The sequence below is a fragment of the Mustela nigripes genome, chromosome 4 (assembly GCF_022355385.1).
Source record: "Mustela nigripes isolate SB6536 chromosome 4, MUSNIG.SB6536, whole genome shotgun sequence".
NCBI classification, from domain to species: domain Eukaryota; kingdom Metazoa; phylum Chordata; class Mammalia; order Carnivora; family Mustelidae; genus Mustela; species Mustela nigripes.
This window is the reverse complement of record NC_081560.1, coordinates 163,908,783-163,929,694: the sequence shown is the minus strand read 5'-3', so window position 1 is coordinate 163,929,694 and position 20,912 is coordinate 163,908,783. Positions and strand designations below refer to the sequence as shown.

Sequence of the window (20,912 nt, the reverse complement as noted above, 5' to 3'; positions counted from 1 at the left end):
GTGTCTATTTTTTTTTTAAGATTTTATTTATTTATTTGACAGAGAGAGATCACAATTAGGCAGAGAGGCAGGCAGAGAGAGAGGAAGGGAAGCAGGCTCCCCACTGAGCAGAGAGCCCGATGCAGGACTCGATCCCAGGACCCTGAGATCATGACCTGAGCCGAAGGCAGTGGCTTAACCCACTGAGCCACCCAGGCACCCTAAAGTGTCTATTTTTTAAACGTGGTCAAAACTAAACCATGTTTCGACATGTTAAAATGGTCAATTCTGTGATGTTTCTGTACTTGAAATAGCACATTCTCTGGTCATGATTTATCAGTGAGACAGATTTGAGCCTGTAGCTGACTATGGAAATGTTTAGTAATAACTGCAAACATTGCATACTTCCTGGACCAGCCCTGTCCTAGGGGCTTTCGCACTAGCAGCCTCCTGTGTCTTTGGTGACAGATCTGGGTTTCCATTTCCATTCCATCCCTGACTTACTGTGTGACCTCGGACCGATTACATCACCTCTCTGAGCCTGTGTCCGCAAAATGAAACCAATAATACACGGTAGGATTGTTGTGAGGACGCAATGAGAAAGTACCTGGTATAGTGCATGGCACATAGTAAATGCTCAGTAAATAGTAGGCATTGTTATAATAATTTTTATCATTATCATCATCCTCTTGATGATTATGACTGTATAATTAGCTATCCCTGTTTTTCTGAATAGGAAGCTAGCACAGAGAGTTTAAGGAATATGTCCAAGGTGAAATAACTAGTAGTGGAGCTGGCATTTGACCCCTGGTTACTTTGCATTCACATTAAGCTGCCTCCTCAGCATGTGATTATAATTAGACTTTTATTCTTAAAATACATGGTAGGAAAGGACAGAGGATGTGGGGAATGTTCCTGGCCCCTTCTTTTTTCCACTGTGGACCCAAGTCATATCATTATAGAAAAAAGTTCCAGCAACACAAAAAATAAGCTTCTTTCACTCAACAGTACAAATGAAATATTCAATGTGAATTGTGTTGCATGATTCACTAAATCTTAAAATCACTAAAATCTTAAAACCCCACATTGATATGCTCAATTACTTATTATTATATGCCTCACATGTTTGGCCACATCCCTGTTTTCATAGTAATAAATCAGTGGCACTATAACCATTGTCTTTTCTTGTAATTCGGCATTTAGGGCTTTTTGATGTCATCATAGTTATATGTGAGATGAAAGTTAGAATCCTTGTTGCTAACAACATCAAATAGATACTTGAGGTAAATAAAGGAGAATAGACTTGAGGCCTGGACACTCTGGAGAGAGTCATTTGCTCCAGGAGGAAGACCTAGGGAGGGAGGTTGCTAATCATGGCTAATTGTTTATAGGTGAGCACATGCCGGTGAGTTCCTCCCTTTCTGTTGCTTAAACTCGTACTGAGGCTCCCCAAGCACACGAGTCAAGGTAACTAACACACCAACTTAGCAAAGCACAGACACCGTAACAGTATGAGGATACTGTGCAGACTTGGGGCCTAGGTGTCTTTGAGCTGAAAACATACTCTTGATCTGGTGTTGTGTATGTACTAGATCTTGTCTGGAGGTGTCATTTTTCTATCACCTTGTCTTGTTCTTTTTGTGGGTTTTTACTTTTCAGTGTTTTTTAAATCTCTGCCTTTTTTTTTTTTTTAAAGATTTTATTTATTTATTTGACAGAGAGAGATCACAAGTAGGCAGAGAGAGAGAGAGAGAGAGAGAGGAGGAAGCAGACTCCCTGCTGAGCAGAGAGCCCGATGCGGGACTCGATCCCAGAACCCTGAGATCATGACCTGAGCTGAAGGCAGAGGCTTAACCCACTGAGCCACCCAGGTGCCCCTAAATCTCTGCCTTTGAGGTGTAATCCCACATTCGTTTTTCTTTCTTTTCTTTTCTTTCTTTCTTTTTTTTTTATTCTGTAGTGGGTAGGAGCCAGGATCCCCTGGGCCTGAATCCTGGTCCTGCTGCTATGAATGAATTCTGTTGATCTTAGACAGTTTAAGTTTTCCAACTCGCTGAGCATAAGTATCCTAATCTTTAAGATAGTTCTGGGGACATAAATGAAATGCCGTATTTAAAATCCCTACTTTTTAAATACCACATTTTAAAACTACCATATTGCCAGTACTTGAAAAATACTAATTTCCTTATTGCCCTCTACAGGTGTATTGAGAGGTCTACATTTCCCATCTTTGTATCTTTTCTGTCTTTCATAAGTAAAGGTCCCTTTTTTTTTCAATTCCAGAATTGCCTTGAGAAGCAAATGAAAAATGTATTTTGAGGAAGTTATTATTTTTGTGAGATAGTGCCTTAATTTCTTTAAAGTACAAAGTGCAAACTTCTTATTTGCTTGGCTTTGCCTTGATTCTAAGTGTCTTATCTTAAGCTTTATCATTCTCAAGATATGGACCTATATTCCAGTGTCTAGTTACGCTTTCCAATTTCTTTTTGACCTGTCTTTCTAGGCTGTAAAAACATGGAGGCTGGCTCAGTGGTTCGTGCCATCTTTGACTTCTGCCCTAGTGTATCTGAAGAACTACCACTCTTCGTAGGAGATATCATCGAGGTGTTGGCAGTGGTGGATGAATTTTGGCTTCTAGGAAAGAAAGAGGATGTTACAGGTAAGAGGCTCCTACGTAATTCCTTGCTGACAAAACAGACCACCAACCCTCCCTTCTTTCCATACTAAAAACAAAGTTTAAATGGGAAGCCCAAGTCATAAATTTAAGAATCCTTTGTGTTTTTTCTTATGTTTTTACTGTGGTTTCTACCAGAGAGGAGAGAATGTTTGTTATCATTCCATCTCTCCTCATGGGTTCCTTCCAAAGGTTGAGATGGTTTGATACCAGCTGTCCCCAGCCCGTGGTCTGTTCATGTGTTTACCTCCCCTTCCTGGGCCTTTATCCACCATTGCTTCCCTTCTGAAAACATGTGTTACTTCTTTATTCAGAAGCCTGTTGTTTGCCTTTACTTTTCACTACTAGCCTTTATCTCCGATTTATGGAACTTTTTTTTTTTTTTTTTTTTTTTTAAAGATTTTATTTATTTATTTATTTGACAGAGAGAAATCACAAGTAGACGGAGAGGCAGGCAGAGAGAGAGAGAGAGGGAAGCAGGCTCCCTGCTGAGCAGAGAGCCCGATGCGGGACTCGATCCCAGGACCCTGAGATCATGACCTGAGCCGAAGGCAGCGGCTTAACCCACTGAGCCACCCAGGCGCCCCGATTTATGGAACTTAAGTCACTCTCCCCCATGTTTTCTCTGGTTGTCTTCCTCAAACGTTTTCTACCCTTTCTTCCACTCTTTTCAAGGGAGCATGATGCATTCTGTTCACTCCTTCCCCAGATCCGTGGTTGGTCCAAATTTATTAAAGTTGCACCTGCGCTCAGCACAGCCACCTCCCACTTCTTATGCATCTGGTTTCCTTTCTTCTGGACTTTAAAGTCTATGTTAGCACCTGTTTCTTTCTTTCATTAGCCTAGGGAAGGGTGGAAGTTTTTACCCCACACTGTGCACCTGTGTTAAATCCAGTCCTTAACTTGCATGTATTTACAGGAGTCTGGCCTGGAGTTTGTTATATAGTCCTTTGAACAGACTCTGTTGAGGTTTACCACACACTTGGGAGATAATACATTATGTCCCAGTAGAAATGATAACTCAGCTAAGACAAAAACGATAAGTTAAGAGTTAGCAAGGCAAAGAAGATAGACAGAAAATGCCCTGGGTTGACAAAGAACTTGGAGAGTGGAGAAGAGTTGAGCCAGGCATGCAGTGTGGAAGGTTGAGGGGGCAGAATGTGCTGGGCAGAGGGGCAGGAGCTTGGCCATAGAAGATAGAGGATGCCATGGTAAGGAATTACAGAATGGGGTATAGTACAGGTGCCTTACACACAGTCAGATCTGTAGTTGAGAAAGCTCGCTGCTATGGTGTGGAAAGTGACCAGAAAGGGCAGAACCAGGGGCAGGGAGGCCTACCGGGAGGTTGTTGCGATAACCCAGGTGAGACATGCTGCTGACTTGGACCAAGGTGGTAGGTCTGGAGATAAGTGGAGGATACAGGAGGTTTCTAGAAGGTGGGATCCATTAAATTTTCTGATGCTTTTCAGCCAACAAGCCCTGTCTGTCTACTACCACCTTATTAAAACCCTACCTATCTTCAGACTCAAATGCAAGGTTTTCATAAAATTTTTCTTGTTCTTCCTGAAAGCCTTTCTGCCTTCCTTAACTTCCACAGCAATTTGTACACCTCTATTGTGTCGCTAGATTTCAGAATGGAATTATTGCTTATGTCTCAATTCAGTTTTAAGACCTTTGAGAGCCAAGACTGTCTTACCCATTTTTCCTTCTGCAGCGCACCCTGTGTCAAGGGGCACTGGATCAGTGCTAATTAGATCGAATTGCATTCCCTGTGCCCTGCATGCCTTAGAATGTGTGGTCTGTGCTTGTTCTGTAGAGATTCTCCAGTTATGAGTACTTGGTTTTCAATTCATTGTCTGTAAATGGGCTCAGAAGAAAAGTTACTTTGTCCTGGTACATAGAGAAAATGAAATTTCAACATTAGAAATGTTTACCTTTATTTTCAGGGCAGTTCCCCAGCAGTTTTGTGGAAATTGTGACCATTCCCAGTCTAAAAGAAGGAGAGAGGCTGTTTGTCTGTATCTGTGAATTTACATCCCAAGAACTGAATAGTCTTCCCCTCCATCGAGGTAAGTTGGCCATTCAAGAGTAGAATGTTTACTTTTTTCAAAAGATTATTTATTTATTTGACAATGAGAATGAGAGAGAGAGAGAGAGAGAGAGAGAGAGAGAGGGAACAAGCAGGGGGAGCGGCAGGCAGAAGGAGAAGCAGGCTCCCCATTGAGCAGGGTAGCCTGATGCAGGGCTCCCTCCCAGGACCCTAGGATCGTGACCTGAGTTGAAGACAGATGCTTAACTGACAGAGCCATGCAGGCACCACAGGGTAGATTGTTTAAAATAAGATTAGTTGGGCACCTGGGTGGCTTAGTCAGTCAAGTATCTGACTTTTTTTTTTTACTTAAAAAAAATTTTTTTTTTTAAATTTCTTTTCAGCATAACAGTATTCATTGTTTTTTTGCACCACACCCAGTGCTCCATGCTATACATGCCCTCCCCAATACCCACCACCTGGTTTCCCCCAACCTCCCACCCCCCGCCCCTTCAAAACCCTCAGGTGACTCTTGATTTCAATTCAGATCTCAGGGTTATGGGATGGAGCCCCACATTAGGCTCCATGCTCAGTGGAGAGTTTCTTGGGTTTCTCTCTCTCCCTCTGCCCACCCCCCGCACTTATGCCCTCACTCTTTCTCTCTCTCTCTGAAAAAATTAAAAATAAAATAGGTTTAGTGGAGTTGTCCCATTTTGACAACTAGGTCTTTTTTTTTTTTAATTTTTTAAAAAGATTTTATTTATTTATTTGACAGAGACCACAAGTAGGCAGAGAGGCAGGAAGAGACAGAGAGAGGGGGAAGCATGGTCCCCGCTGAGTAGAGAGCCTGATGCAGGGCTCGATCCCAGGACCCTGAGACCATGCCCTGAGCCAAAGGCAAAGGCTTTAACCCACTGAGCAGCCCAGACGCCCCCCTTTTTTTTTAAATTTTTTTAAGTGGCTAACCTCTGGGGAGTAATAGCAAGATTGTGCTGACAATAATAATGTCATATTTGCATAACATTTTAGAATTTCCATAGTATTTTATCACAAATACATTCTCATCTGATCCTTAACACAGTTTTGGGAGGTAGCACAGTAGATATTATTAATTGCATTTAGTAAATCATGAGAATGAGATTCAAACTTTTGGCCTCCGAAAGTAAAATCATGTCACCTGATTATAAGCCCATCATTCTCTTTCCACTGCCCCATATTGTAGCCACACTTCAGACAACCTTTAGCTTTTTCCCCTTAAAAACTAATACAACTTTGCTAGCAATATTACTATAAACGTATAAGAGCTGAGGAGGAATTGTGGTGTGGAGATTAAGAGACAAATACAAAACAGCCCCATTTGACTCCCAACCGTTAAGTAATGTTACCTTAAAGTTCTCATCAGACCCAGTTTAAAAGGACGTGGTTTAAAGTGAATAGTCATAGCCACGTCTCAGTGACATTCCAAGTATTTCTCACTTCGCTCCGATAGGCATAGAAACTTCTAAAGACGGACTATAAACCCTTTCACCAGATATACTTAAGTCCGCACATTTCTGCATAAGCACAGGAAGCAGTACTGTTCTGCAAACTGACGTTTACGATCAGTGCAATATTGTGATGACTTAGGACAGCCAGCAAAATGGTAGAATTTATTGCGCATGTTATTGTCACTTGTTCTTTTAAGTATGGCCCTAAAGGGATAGGCTTAATTTCTTAAACCACATGCATATATGAGAGAGAGCAGAGGTGGGGAAAGAGAGAGCCTAGCCAACTTCCCTAACCCATAGTCATGGAAGAAGGAATATTGGATTTGGATCTTCATCCTCAAAATCTGTTTTGAGAGTTTCTCATACTTCACTTCACACTTGACCCTCTGCCTCTTTTCTGAACACTTCCTTATTAATCAGTGTTGGGAAGGCAGAGAAAAATAGATGAAGATGTTAGAGCAGGGAACTCTGATCTGTCCCTACTCACAGCCCTGGGGCTGTAGTTCATGTCAGACCAGCGGGAGCGGAGAAAGGGCCCCAGAGCACAGTGTCTTCCATTACAGCTATGCAGAGGATGTGGGTGGCATGGATGTGTCCTTTCCTACATCTGATTCCTGGAGCAAATAGTGGGCATAAGAAAATACTCTAGGAATATGCAGTATGTCTAAGACATTTGAGGGCACCTGAGGATGTAGCTTCTGGAATTAGCATTTTTTTGCTTCATAACTGTATCTTGTGTCACTAAGCTTTAGATACTAAAAAGAGACATTTTCTGCTAAATGCCTTCTCTGGGAAGACTGGTCTCATGGGTTCTTCTGAACTTGCTTTGAAGTTAAAATCCACTTTGAAGTCAGTAATCCCAGGGCTACCAACCAGATTTCTCAAGAAGACCCTAGCATGGACCTTTTACCCATGAGCCTCCTGAGCCAAGACTGACTCAGGCTCAGGCTGGGTCCTGGAATCTGTAGATGTTATCGTGATTAGTTTTTAAGCAAAGGAAGAGGATGTAGCAGGGGCGATCCATAGGAAGCGACCAGAAAGAGGTATGCTAACTTCCGGCGGTTTGATCTGGTTGTCTTCCCTGATGCTCTCCTGCCAGTAAGTGTGCTATTTAGCTCTCTTTCCTTCTGAGCTTTTCACATTTTTCTTAGCTCTGTGTCTTCTGGTTTGAACACATAAGCCTTTGAGATTGGGGAATTTCGATGTACCTCTGCAGTTTGTCTTTTTCTGGGAAGTTGAGCACGAGACACAGAAATGATAATTAACTTCTCTAATTTTCTATACATGATAGTCCACATTAACAGATAATAATAGTTGGAAACACAGTAAAAATGAAAGTATTGTTTTATACCACATACAGTTTATAAGACTTGAGTCAACACTTCCTGATTTTCAAGTCTAGTGCTTGAAATGGCCCTTCTGTTTCTTATACTGAAAATTGTTTTTTTCCATTAGGTCGGTGTCTCAGCTCATGAGTAGCCTATATTCCTGTATCTCTTTCTCCTAGTACTATTAATCCTGTTGTTTCTTTATCTCTCGTTAGTACCTTCTGTGTAGCGTGAAGTTTCTCCTGTCTTGTGTAAATAAAACTTTTGGTGATTTAATATCTCAGGAGGGGATCTGAAAACCTTGAGAGCTTGTGGGATGATGTTTGAGAACTGTTTTGTTTCACCAGACTGCCTTTAGTTGTTACCTGCTTATCTTTCAGAAATATCATTGGAGTTACATTATTTTTTAGATATTTTATTTATTTAATTGAGAGAAAAAGAGAGAGAGAACATGAGAAAGGGGAGAGTCAGAGGGAGACCCAGACTCCCTGCTTAGCAGGGAGCCTGAAATGGGGTTTGATCCCAGGGCCCCGGGACCTTGACTTGAGCCGAAGGCAGACACTTAACTAACTGAGCCACTCAGACACCCTGGAAAAATGATATATTTTAATGGTAAAATTATATTACTAAAGAAACATATGTATTTAGATATATGTAGAGCAGGCAGCATAGCTTAGGGGATAAGCATTCTGACAGCCCTAGATTTAAATCTGACTCCACAACTTATCACTGTGATGTTAGGCTGGTTACTTGCATTCTCTCAGCCTCATAGGATAATAATACCTAACTCAGCTGGTTGTGAGGACTGAAAGAGGTCGTACATGTTCAGCATCTGGCACAAGGTAAATATTCAGTAAAGATATCTTTCTTTTTCTTCTTCTTTTTTTTTTTTAAGATTTTGTTTATTTATGTGACAGACAGAGATCACAAGTAGACAGGCAGGCTGAGAGAGAGAGAGAGAGAGAGAAGCAGGCTCTCTGCTGAACAGAGAGCCCGATGCGGGGCTCAATTCCAGGACCCTGAGATCATGACCTGAGCTGAAGGCAGGGACTTTAACCCACTGAGCCACCCAGGTGCCCCTCTCTTTATTATTCTTAACCCAGGGTTCCCGGACTTCATAGATGTGCTTTGGGAGGCCTGGTTTCATGATTGTTCCGGGAAGGTGTGTGTGTGTAAACATTCTTTCAGATTCTTTCTGGAATTGGGATCACCAGTACTCCTTCCAGCAGGTGTCACTCTTTCTCCTTTCCATAAAGCTGTCCAGTTGTTATGGACCATTCCTGTCTTTTTTAGTTGTTGAAACTCAAAGACAAGGCTGTCTTTGTATGTCTTCTTTGGGAAAATGTCTGTTCAAACCCTCCGCCCATGTTTTAATTGGATTGTTTTGTTTTTTTGGTGTTGAGTTGTGTAAGTGCTTTATATATTTTGGATATTAACACCTTATGGGATCTATCATTTTCAAGTATCTTCTCCCATCCAGTGGCCCGCCTTTTTGTTTTGTTTGCTGTGCAAAAGCTTTTTATTTTGATATAGTTCCAACAGATGCATGAAAAGATGCTCAACATTACTAATTATCAGGGAAATGCAGATCAAACCCACAGTGAGATATCACCTAATACCTGTGAGAATGGCTAAAATTAAAAAAATAAATAAATAATAAAAACAAGAAATAACAAGTGTTGGCGAGGATGTAGAAAAAAAGGAACTCTAGTACACTGTTGGTGGGGATGTAAGTTGGTACAGCTACTGTGGAAAACAATATGAAGATTCCTCAAAAAATTAAAAATAGTGGTGCCTGTGTGGCTGACTTGGTTGAGTCTGACTCTCGGTTATGGCTTAGGTCTTATCTCAGGGTTGTGAAATCAGGCTAGGGGCTCCACACTGGGCATGGAGCCTGCTTAAGGTGCTCTCTCTCCTCCTCCCTCTGCTCCCCATCCACCCTACTCAGGCGCACATACATGGTCTCTCTCTCAAAATAAATAGAGAAAGAGAGGAAGGTAGGAAGGACAAAAGGAAGGAAAATACCATATGACCCAGTAATTCCAATAATTTACCTAAAGGAAATGAAAATGGGGTTCTTGGGTGGCTCAGTAGCTTGAATGTCCGCCTCTTCCTTTTGGCTCGTGTCTTGATCTCGGGGTCTTGGGATTGAGTCCCAAGTTGGGTTCTGTACTTGTTGTGGAGTCGGCTTGGGATAGTCTCTCTCCCTCTCCCCTTCGCCCATGTGCACGCACATGGGCATGCTTACTCTCTAAAATAAATAAATCTTTTTAAAAACCCCTGAAAAGACTAATTCAAAAAGATATGTGCACCTGTATGTTTATTAAAGCATTATTTACAATAGCCAAGATATGGAAGCGACCTAAGTGTCTCTTGATAGATAAATGGATAAGGAACATGTAAATATATACAATGGAATCTTACACAGCCATAAGAATGAGGTTGTACCGTTTGTGACAACATGGATAGGCCTAGAGAGTATTATGCTAAATAAAATAAGTCAGACCACGAAAGACAAATACCAGATGAGTTCACTCATATGTGGAATCTAAAAGAGCTAATGAATAAACAACAACAAAAAAGCAGAATCAGCCCTGTAAATTCAGAGAGCAAAGTGGTGGTTGCCAGAAGGAACAACATGCATGAAGGGAGTGGGAGGAGCAAGCTTCCAGCTATGGAATGAGGAAGCCACGTGGCTAAAAGGCCCGGCATGAGGAATGGAGTCACTGGTACTGTAACCACAACGTATGGTGACAGATGGTAGTGATGCCTGGGCACAGCATAGCATGTAGAAAAGTTGAATCACTGTGTTGGACACTGGAAATAAATGTAACATTGTGTGTCAACTCTATTCAAATAGAAACATTTTTTTTTTTTTTTAAGAGAAAAACAAGGTTTTCTCCTAGAAGGATCCATGCAAGTGGCCAGGGCCATTGATCATCTTAAAAATAAACAGAGGGAGAAAAAAAAAAGATGGGGGGTGGGCAAAAAACAAGAATGAGAGTGTGACAAGGAAAATACAGAGAAAGAGGAGAGAAGAAAGTTGGTGGGAATGATGAAATGCCACTAATAATGACCTCACATAGCACAGGATGCCTACAACCTTAGGTTTCTAGGCACCTCCCACCCTCAAAAAAGACCAATAAAAAAATGAATCAATAGTTTTTAAATTAAGTTTTTAATTTTAATTCCAGCATAGCTAACATACAGTGTTATATTAGTTTCAGGAATATAATGTAGTGATTCAGCAATTCTGTACATTACTCAGAGCTCCTGGTCAGTGTGCTCTTAGTCCCCATCTCCTATTTTACCCATCCCCAACCCACCTCCCCTCTGGGAACCATCACTTTGTTCTCTGCAGTTAAGAGTCCATTTCATGGCTTGTTTCTCTCTCCTTATTTTATTTATTTATTTATTTTAATTTATTTGCGAGAGAATGAGAAGGGGGGAGGGTCAGAGGGAGAAGCAGGGAGCAGGGAGCCTGATGCGGGACTTGATCCCAGGACTCCGGAATCATGACTTGAACTGAAGATAGTTGCTTAACCAACTGAGCCATCCAGGCACCCATTTCTCTGTCTTTTTAAAATTTTGCTAGTTGGTTTTATTCCTTCTTATTTTTAAAGATTTTATGTATTCATTTATTTATTTGAGAGAGAGAGAGAGCGTGAGCTTGGATAGGAGGGAAGGACAGAAGGAGAGGGGGAAGCAGGGAGCCTGGTGCAGGGCTCGATCCCAGGACCCTGAGATCACGACCTGAGCTGAAGGCAGGCGCTCAACCAAATGAGCCCCTCATTTGTTTTATTTCTTAAATTCCACATATGAGTGAGATCATATGGTATTTGTCTTTCTCTGACTGACTTATTTCACTTAGCATTGCATTCTCTAGCTGCATCCCTGTTGTTGCAAATGGCAAGATTTCATTCTTTTTTATGGCTGAATCTGAGTAATATTCCATTATGTGTATGTATATATGTGTGGGGTGTGTGTGTGTGTGTGTGCATTAGATCTTTATCCATTCATGTATCAATGGGCAGGCACGTGGGCTGTTTCTGTAATTTGGCTATTGTAAATAATGCTGCAGTCCGCACAGGAGGGCATGCATCCCTTTGAATTAATGTTTTTGTATTTGGGGGTAGATCCCCCAGTAGTGCGATTACTGGATCATAGTAATATTACTGGATTTTCTGCAAAAAAAAAAAAAAATCATAGGGTAGTTCTATTTTTAATTTATTGTGATGCCATGTGTGTGACATATGAGGGTCGGGTTCTGACATGGGTCATTGGAAGCGTAGTAACATGTGTGGTCAATCTACCTAAAGCACATGGTCTCCTGGGCATTGCAGTTTGGGGGGACCTAATAACTGCAGTTAGGCTTTTTATATTCAGATTCTAGGAAGACTTGCATTTGTTCTTACCATCTTATCCCCCCCCTTTTTTTAAATATTTATTTGTTTGATAGAGAGGAAATGCAAGCAGGGGGAGTGGGAAAGGTAGAAGCAGGCTTCCTGCTGAGTGGGGAGCCCAATTCGGGGCCTGATCCTAGGACTCTGGGATCAGGACCTGAGCTGAAGGCAGACACTTGAGGACTGAGCCACCCAGGTGACCCTATCTTATTCCTAAATGCATTTCCTGCTCAAAGAAATAAAAAATCCAACTAGAAGAAGCAAGCAGCTGGGTGCTGGGATTAACTGTGTGTGAGTGAAAGCCTCAGCTTGACCCTGAGGGTCACCACACTTCCTGTTTTCCTGTTTGCACAATCTGGGCACTCTCTTCCAGCCATTACTCATATTGTTTCAGAAGTCTGGAAATGACCCCTAGGTAGCCTCTGTTCCTCAGGAATCACCTGGGGTGCCAGGGGAAGAGCTACATGACTCTGACGAAAACCAGAGACTCGTGCAAAAACCTTAGCACCAGCGACAAAATAAAGACGTTGAGCTGAACTATCTCTAAAGTGATTTTCAGGGTCTAAACTCTGATTTTCAAAAAAAATCCACCTTTTTTTTTTTTTTTTAAATATAGAAGTAGCCAACAGAGCTATCCTGGTCTGCTAGGTAATAAAACTTACCAAAACAGTCGCCTGGCTGAAAATAGGAGAAACAAGCCCTATGATAAGGATTTCCGGGAGATCTGGCAAAGCAAGGAAAATACTGTCTGTCGTTCTGCAGCTTTAGGAAAGCCAGCTCATTTCCAAGCCTGTGGAGTGGGAGTTGTGGCCAGCTTTTATTGTTCTTATTCCCCAAAGGCCCATTGTGCCTGGTCAATAGTCATATCTCCGAAGACTTCCCTCTGGGTTTTTGTTTTTGTTTTTAAGATTTATTTATTTATATTTGACAGAGATTTATTTATTTTTTATTTGACAGAGAGATCACAAGTAGGCAGAGAGGCAGGCAGAGAGAGAGGGGACAAGCAGGCTCGATCCCAAGACCCTGGGATCATGACCTGAGCTGAAGGCAGAGAATTAACCCACCGAGCCACCCAGGTGCCTCTCCCTCTGGGGTTCTGATGGAAGACCCTTAGAGTTGGCAGGGGGAAAAAAAATCACTTATAACACTCTCAGGACCCCGAGCTCCAACCAGTGGATATTGAGTCATAAATTAAAGGAATATAGAAATAGAGGGCCAAGACCCCAATTTTCAAGAATATCTAGGTATAAAAAAAAAAAAAAAATATATATATATATATATATATATATGTAAAACCTATCAAATCAGTGAAAATGTATTGGATGCCTACCACCGAGTACAAAAGCTTACATGAGGTGCTGTGTAGTTATAAAAATTCAAGTGTCAAAATGAGTGATATTGATAATTTCTTCTGTAGGCTACAGATGGCCAAGGGGAATGTGGGTTTCTGAGATCCTTTAGAGAAGTATGCTAGGGTTTCAGAGGGACAGGCTTGTATAGGAGCTAATGAAAGTGACCTTGTGTGGAACAGGGTCTCATAGGTGAAATAGTATTGACTGGCTTGGGGTGGGGAGGGTATGACTGGCTGTAGGTGCCTGGTTGCACAGAGGTAAAAACATAAAAATAGTGTTTTGGTAGTTTAGTAATTAAGCATCTTTAGAGAGTGTCCAGAACAAACTTATTTTTTATATATTTCAGTCAATAAGAATATAATTTTTAGAGAAGAATCCTATGGGAGTAGGAAGAAGCCTTCATGACTTGAGAGAAAAGTTTGAGCAGGGGAGGAATGTGGTAAAATTGGTACATTTCTCATTTTATTTGGCACGAATCATTTGGAAGAGAAAGTCTGGGGCAAGGTTTAAGAGAATGAGATGATGATTGTTGGACTCTGATGGTAGCAAGAGCAAGCAGTGAGAGGAAGTAGTTTCTGCAAGAAGATATTAGAGTGAGGGGCGCCTGGGTGGCTCAGTTGGTTAAGTGTCTGCCTTTGGCTCAAGTTCATGGTCTCTGGAGCCCTGGGATGAGCCCTGTGCTGGGCTCCCTGCTCCATGGGGAGTCTCCTTCTCCCTCTGCCCTTACCTGCTGCTCCATTCTCTTTCTCTCACTCTCTCATTTTCTCACTAGTTCGCCCTTAAATGCATAAAATCTTTTTTTAAAAAAAAGGCTTACAAGAGGCTATTAGAGGGAAAAGGGAAGCTAGCTGCTTGAAGCCAGTTTTGGAGGGAAGATATAATTAATTTGGGAGTTGAAGTTGGAAAATCATTGTCATTATCAAATGGACATTGACTGCTTGCTGTGCAAAAGGCATTGTATCTGACTCATGAAATACAAAAGTGGTACTGGCTGTTAAGGAATATGTAATTCACTCAGTGAGAAGATAGGACAGACTCAATTTGTTAATTTAATTTGTTAACTTAATTTGTTAATCAAGAGCATGCAAGTTGATACCCTAAAAGAAAATCCAGTTTCAAAATAAGCTTGACTATAAAATGACTTACATGACTCAGGAGCTTTGCTCTCCTGGTCTTACTTGGGCTAGTTGCGTTCCTTGATCACCACTGCTGATGAAAGTAAAGTTGACCAGGTGTCAAGTGATTGGAAAGTTTAAACAGGTTGAAACTGATCATCCACAAAATGAACAGTTAGTTCATCATCAGGTCATTAAGAGTTTGTTATAAAACAATTTAGTACATTATAGAGTAACTCTTTAAGTTGGGGGAAGTCCACTAAGACCGAATTTTAGCTTGATTTTTTCCCCAGAATCACTTGTGCTATCCTTTCCTATCTTTTCTTTATCTTACCTTCTGCAACAGTAAGGCCGATGCTAACTGTTCAGCTTACATTTTGTAAAGTTAACCTGAAACATTGAATCTGTTTTCAAAAACAAAAGTCCTGGAGCCCCTAGGAGGCTCAGTTGGATAAGCATCTGCCTTCTGCTCAGGTCAAGAGGATCCAGTCCCAAGTTGGGCTCCCTTCTCAGTGAGGAATCTTCTTCTTCCTCTCCTTCTGCCCCTCCCCCCAGTTTGTGTGGGTATGCATTCTCTCTCTCTCTCTTTCTCTCTCTCAAATAAATCCTTTTTTAAAAGATTTTATTGATTTGTCAGAGAGAGACACAGTGAGAGAACACAAGCAGGGAGAGTGGGAGAGGGAGAAGCAGGCTTCCCACTGAGCAGGGAGCCCAATGTGGGGCTTGATCCCAGGACCCTGGGATCATTACCTGAGCCGAAGGCAGACACTTACTGACTGAGCCACCGAGGCACACCTCAAATAAATAAATCTTAAAAAACAACAACAAAAAAACCCACAAAAGTACTGAGTGCTAGAACACGCTTTTAAGATTTCATTATGATGTATTGTCAGGGTAAGGATAGTTCAAAAAGGCCCCTGGAGGAAGTAAATGAAGAGCTTGTTGCTCGTATACTGTACCTCCAACCATTCCTGAGGGGTGCCTGGGTGACATGGTTGGTTGAGCACCCCAGCTCTTGGTTTTGGCTCAGGTCCTGATCTGAGGGTTGTGGGATTGAGCCCTGAGTTGGACTCCTAGCTCATCGTGGAGTCTGCTTGAGATACTCTCCTTCTCCCTCTGCCCTCCCGCTCATCCATGCTTGCTCTATCTCAAATAAATCAATAAATATTAAAAAAAGAAAAGAAACCATTCCTGAAGACTTCTTTTTGTTTTATTTGATATTGAATAAAAGTTAGTGTGAGAGATCAGATGCCTCTTTCAAAGGATTATTATGGACATATATATAATCTTTGTCATTTATAAACTAATCCAATGGCACAGACAGTAAGAATATTGGTTAGTGGCATTTTTTTAACTTTTTGGTCCTAAGAGCCTTTATACTGTTAAAAGTTACTGAGACCCTAGAGAGCTCTTGCTTATGTGAGTCTATTGATATTTACAATATATGCTGTTAAAACAGAAATTTTAAAAACATTTATCAATTCATTTTTTTAAAAACCTATTATGTATTAACATAAATAGCATATTTTTAATGAAAATTTTCTAAACAAAAAAGTTTAGTGAAAAGAGTATCATTGATTAACATTTTTGCAAATCTCTTTAGTATTTGTTTTAATAGGGGCTCCTGGGTGTCTCAGTCGGTTAAGTGTTTGCCTTCAGCTCAGGTCATGGTCCCAGGGCCCTGGGATTGAGCCCTTTATCAGGCTCCCTGCTCAGCAGGGAGCCCGCTTCTCCCTCTGCCCCCTGCCCTTGCTCTCTCTCTACCTTAAGTAAATAAATAAAATCTTTTTTTTTTAAAAGATTTTTATTTATTTATTTGACAGAGATCACAAGTAGGCAGAGAGGCAGGCAGAGAGAGAGGGGGAAGCAGGCTCCCTGCTGAGCAGAGAGCCAGATGCAAGGCTTGATCCCAGGACCCTGAGATCATGACCCAAGCCGAAAGCAGAGGCTTAACCCACTGAGCCACCCAGGCACCCCAATAAAATCTTTTTAAAAATATTTGCTTGAATAGAAGAAAGATAGACTTTTATATTTGTATTTATGTTCAAATGAATGTGGTTTGTTATTTTAACTGAAGTACATAAAGTGTATGAAGAAAATATAGGTTGGACTTTGCAGACTCTCTGGAAGGATCTTGGGGCTTCCCCAGGACTCCATGCACAACCACACGTTGAAAAGCACTGCTTTCCGGGACTGTGCACTATATTGTCACTGAATTGTCAAAATTCACTAAATTGTCATCTAGTTCACTAAATTGTTGAAACTTTTAGGCCCTTTAAACTCCAGAGGTACACTTCCCTGAATCTGATAGATGTTTGAAATGATGAATGGCACTATTTAGTCATGGTAATGTTGTTTTGGGTTGATGACTCAGGTCGATATCTTTGCTTGTCTTTCTTTAGGTGACCTAGTGATTCTCGATGGTGCCCCCATGGCCAGCTGGCTGCAGGGCCGGAGCTGCTGGGGCACCCGGGGCTTCTTCCCATCATCCTGTGTTCGGGAGCTCTGCCTGTCCTCACAGAGCCGGCGGTGGCACTCACAGAGCGCCTTGCTTCAGATTCCTGACTACTCGATGGGACAAGCGCGGGCGCTGATGGGGCTTTCAGCCCAGCTGGATGAGGAGCTGGACTTCAGAGAAGGGGATGTGATTACCATTATTGGAGTTCCTGAACCAGGCTGGTTTGAAGGGGAATTAGATGGTCGAAGAGGCATTTTTCCAGAAGGGTTTGTAGAACTTTTGGGGCCCCTGAGGACTGTGGATGAGTTGGCAAGTTCTGGAAATCACAACGACTGCATTATTAATGGAGAAAAAGAGACCCCTGCAGGAGAAGAAGAGAGGGGGCCAGAAGAGGATGAGGACCAGCCCGGGACCTACGGAATAGCCCTCTACAGATTCCAAGCCCTGGAGCCGAATGAGTTGGATTTTGAGGTAGGTGATAAAATCCGAATTCTGGGAACACTTGAAGATGGGTGGCTAGAAGGATTGCTGAAGGGCAGAACAGGCATCTTTCCTTACCGATTTGTAAAGCTGTTTTCTAAAACAAGAGCAGAGGAGACCACCGTGGGTCTGCCACAGGAAAGCAGCCCTGCTGAGACCGCTGACACTTCTTTGGGTTGCTCAGAGAACTCCTTGGTGGTGGAGGGAAAACGACCCGGATCTCCCGAGTACAGCACGGAGAAGTCCCACTGTGCTATTTCGGAAACATCTGCCTCTCCCCAGGAGCATCTGACTTCTGAGTATGAAGTAAACAAAACCTCCTGTCAGGATGAGGGCACCTCAGGGGAGCCCCCAAGAAGCCCAAGCCTGGGGCACGAACAGCCTCTTGCCAAAGACTCTTCTGCAGAGGATCCTTCAGAGATAGTCAATGGGGTTTCCTCCCAACCTCAGGTACCTTTTCCTCCCAGATGGCAGAAAAACCAGTGTTATTCTGCAGCAGGAGGCGGCCACCTCAGCTCAGAGCAGCACGCTGACCCTCTTCCCTTTGACGCGAGGACTAAAGAGGACTTCAGCCTACCTCCCAGAGGAATGGCCTCCCCACCAAAAACCCTTCAGAAGCCAGTGCCCCCTCCTCACGGTGGCTCCTGTCTTCTAGCCCCTCCGGCAATCAGACCCAGCCAGTTGAACTCTGCGCTCCAGGGCCTGGTAAGATGTGCTAGAAAGCACCACGCGTCCAAGGACAACCCTTCCAGCTTTTGTTCTGCACCAGAGAGATTGGGAGTGAAGCCAGGTCTGCCGGACAAGGTGTTTGCAGCCGAAGAGATGGCACTCTTACAGGGAGAAGGCAACACTGACCTGGATTCCAAGTTGACACAACAGCTGATAGAGTTTGAAAAGAGCTTGTCGGGGCCCGGCATAGAACCAGAGAGAATTTTGCGTCACTTTTCAATCACGGACTTTAACTCTGAGAAGGACGTTGTCCGAGGTTCCTCAAAGCCGATCACCCAGCAGGAGCTGCCTGAGAGGAGGAAAGCCCGAAGGCCCCCGCCACCGCGCCCCTGTACTCCAGCATCCGCTTCTCCTCACATGCTTGTTGACCAGAACCTGAAGCCTGAACTGCCCTTGGCGATGCGGCCCTCTCGCCCAGCTCCCCTGCCTCCCTCAGCACAGCAGAGAGGGGCTCCCACATCCCCCAGGCTCCTGCCCTGGACCGGACCCAGCTGTGAGACCCCAGAGAAGGAGAGCCCTGAGAGTGTGGACCAGACTTTGGACCAGACGTCCCAGTGTCCCTTAGTATTGATGAGGGTTCAGGAAATGGAACAGGACTCAGATGTGGGTAGCAGGGCTCAAGAAGAGCTCAACTTAATGCTGGACGAGAAGCAGGATGAACCATTAAGGGCAGAAACCCTTGAGGATCTTGAGTTCTATGAGAGCAACATCGAAAGTCTGAATATGGAACTCCAGCAACTCAGAGGTAAGTGATGGGGAATTAATAGATACGCATTATTGACATCTACCAGTCCACGTAATGGCCTCCCCATGTTTTTAAGAGAGATGTTACTATCTTTGACAAAGAATGATTTGCTTTTGCATTACCTCATTTCTTACTCTGTCGCCACAATTGGACTGCTCTGTCCCAGTATATCCTCTAACCAGTGGAGCCTCCTGTCTTAACTTGCTGCTCAGTTAGGCAGCTCAAACCTCATGGACATTTATATCACCTGTTGTGCTAAGGCCTCCATAGTGGTCCTGCAGATGGGAAGTCCCTGACTGTGGTGGCCTTCTCTAACCAGCGTCTGGTAAGGACTAAAGACTTGCAGGCTAAGATTCATGAAAAAAAATATGCCTCTTATCTTTGTGTTGGAAGAACTAGGTTTCGTTAAAGATTGTGTATATTTGAGGGAGGGAGAGAAAGAGAGTGAGCGAGAGAGCACAAGCCAGAGGGAGAGGCAAAGGGAGAAGCAGATTCCCCATTGAGCAGGGAGCCAGATGCTGGACTCCATCCCAGGACTCTGAGATCATGACCTGAGCCGAGGGCAGATGCTTAATGACTGAGCCACCGAGGCGCCCCAAGGTCTCGGTTTCAATAGTAAACATAAGAGCTAATAACTATTAACTTGTTCATAGTGAGGATGTGTTACCATTTGCTTGCACAAATAATCTTCCCACCCACCCTAAACATACTGGAATTTGAGACACTTTTGTTCTGCTTGATGGGTGAGGCAGGTAAGATCTGTAGAGACGGAGTAGCTTACTGACGGAGCTGGGAGCTCCTGTGTTTAACTACTGCGGTTTACTGCTTCCCACCTTGCACATTCAGAAATTTGAATTCTGTCCCTCAATTTAGGGGTGAGCAGCTTCAGGAGACTTCATTCGTCTTCACCAACTCCCATAAGATATAATTTCTAGAGGGAAAAGACAGAAAGCAAGGTGACCACAACAGACTAGGACCCAAGGACACACAGACACGTCACTGGGCAGGTGTGCCAGAGAGCTCCGAGCCCACATGCGGTCAGGAGAGGAGACAGCCCCAGTGGTCTGTGGCTGCAGGGCCTGCAGGGTGCTGAGGGGAGAGAAGCGCAGGAGAATGGCTGGCCAGCTCCACTCGCTTCCCTCCCCCCTGCTTCAGGCCGCTGACCAGTGACTGGAAACAGAAATCCCAGCAAGGAAGAGTATTCTGGCAAAGCCAGAGATGGAGTCATTTTCTGAAAGCCGGAAAGCAGACGGGATGAAAGAGAGGAGACTGTCTCTGCAGTGAGCTTGGGGGAGGACAGCTGTGCAAGTGGGCGCCGGTGCAGGGACTGCAGACTGGGTGGTGGCGTGGCAGGAGGGGCTCCTGGAGCAAACCAGTGTGATGAATGAGGGGAGCCAGACCCCTGAGTCCCCACCCTCGTCACTGCGCTGAATGGGGGCGGTGGCCGCAGTTACCCTCAACATGAAGCATGAGGCTGAGCACCAAGGCCCGTCCTCAGGGGATCCTGCAGGGGCGCCTGGCTGCCTCAGTCTGGAGAGTCTTGGGGTCATAAGCTTGAGCCCCACGTTGGGGGTAGAGTTTACTTTAAAAAAAAAAAAAAAGAAAGAAAGAAAGAAAGAAAGAAACAAGGAAAGAAGGAAAGAAAGAAAGAAAGAAAGAAAGGTAGGTGGCATTTAAAGAAATGATCATTGAAGATGAGTACCTGAAGTCTCGGGGGATTGCCAGATACCATGATGATTTCAAGAGCGTCTGAGGAGGAATTCTAAGGGAGTTTTGGCTCAATACCACATCCCCAAAGTCAGAGCAAGTTCCAGCATCTTCCACTGCCTTCCGTACTTCTAGGTTTTGGGATATACTCGTAAACTGTTCCTGTGTGAGATATACAGGAGGCAGAACAAAAGTGTCTCAAATTCCAGGTAGTGGGAATTTCTCAATAACGATACTTTTTAGGGGTGTCTGACTGGCTCAGTTGGTAGGGTAAGTGACTATTCATCTTAGGGTCGTGAATTCAAGCCCTATGTGAGGTTCCTTGCTCAGTCTGGAGTCAGCTTGAGATACTCTGTCCCTCTCCCTCTGCCCTCCTGCTCATGCTCTCTCTCTTTCTCTCAAATAAATCTTTAAAACATTTTTTGC

General features: G+C 43.4%; 1 protein-coding gene across 2 annotated transcripts in view; it reads left to right on the top strand.

Annotated features, from left to right (window-relative positions):
* The window catches only part of DNMBP (dynamin binding protein), a 104,888-nt gene that overhangs the window by 30,322 nt on the left and 53,654 nt on the right, over nt 1–20,912 (top strand). The window contains exons 2-4 of one of the 2 annotated variants that reach the window (XM_059398334.1): nt 2,483–2,638; nt 4,600–4,722; nt 16,770–18,779. In XM_059398334.1, the coding sequence (XP_059254317.1) occupies nt 2,494–2,638; nt 4,600–4,722; nt 16,770–18,779 (2,278 nt within the window). In that variant the 5' untranslated portion in view covers nt 2,483–2,493. Of the gene's footprint in view, nt 1–2,482; nt 2,639–4,599; nt 4,723–16,769; nt 18,780–20,912 lie in introns of those variants that run through there. The other variant, XM_059398336.1, reaches the window with a different exon arrangement.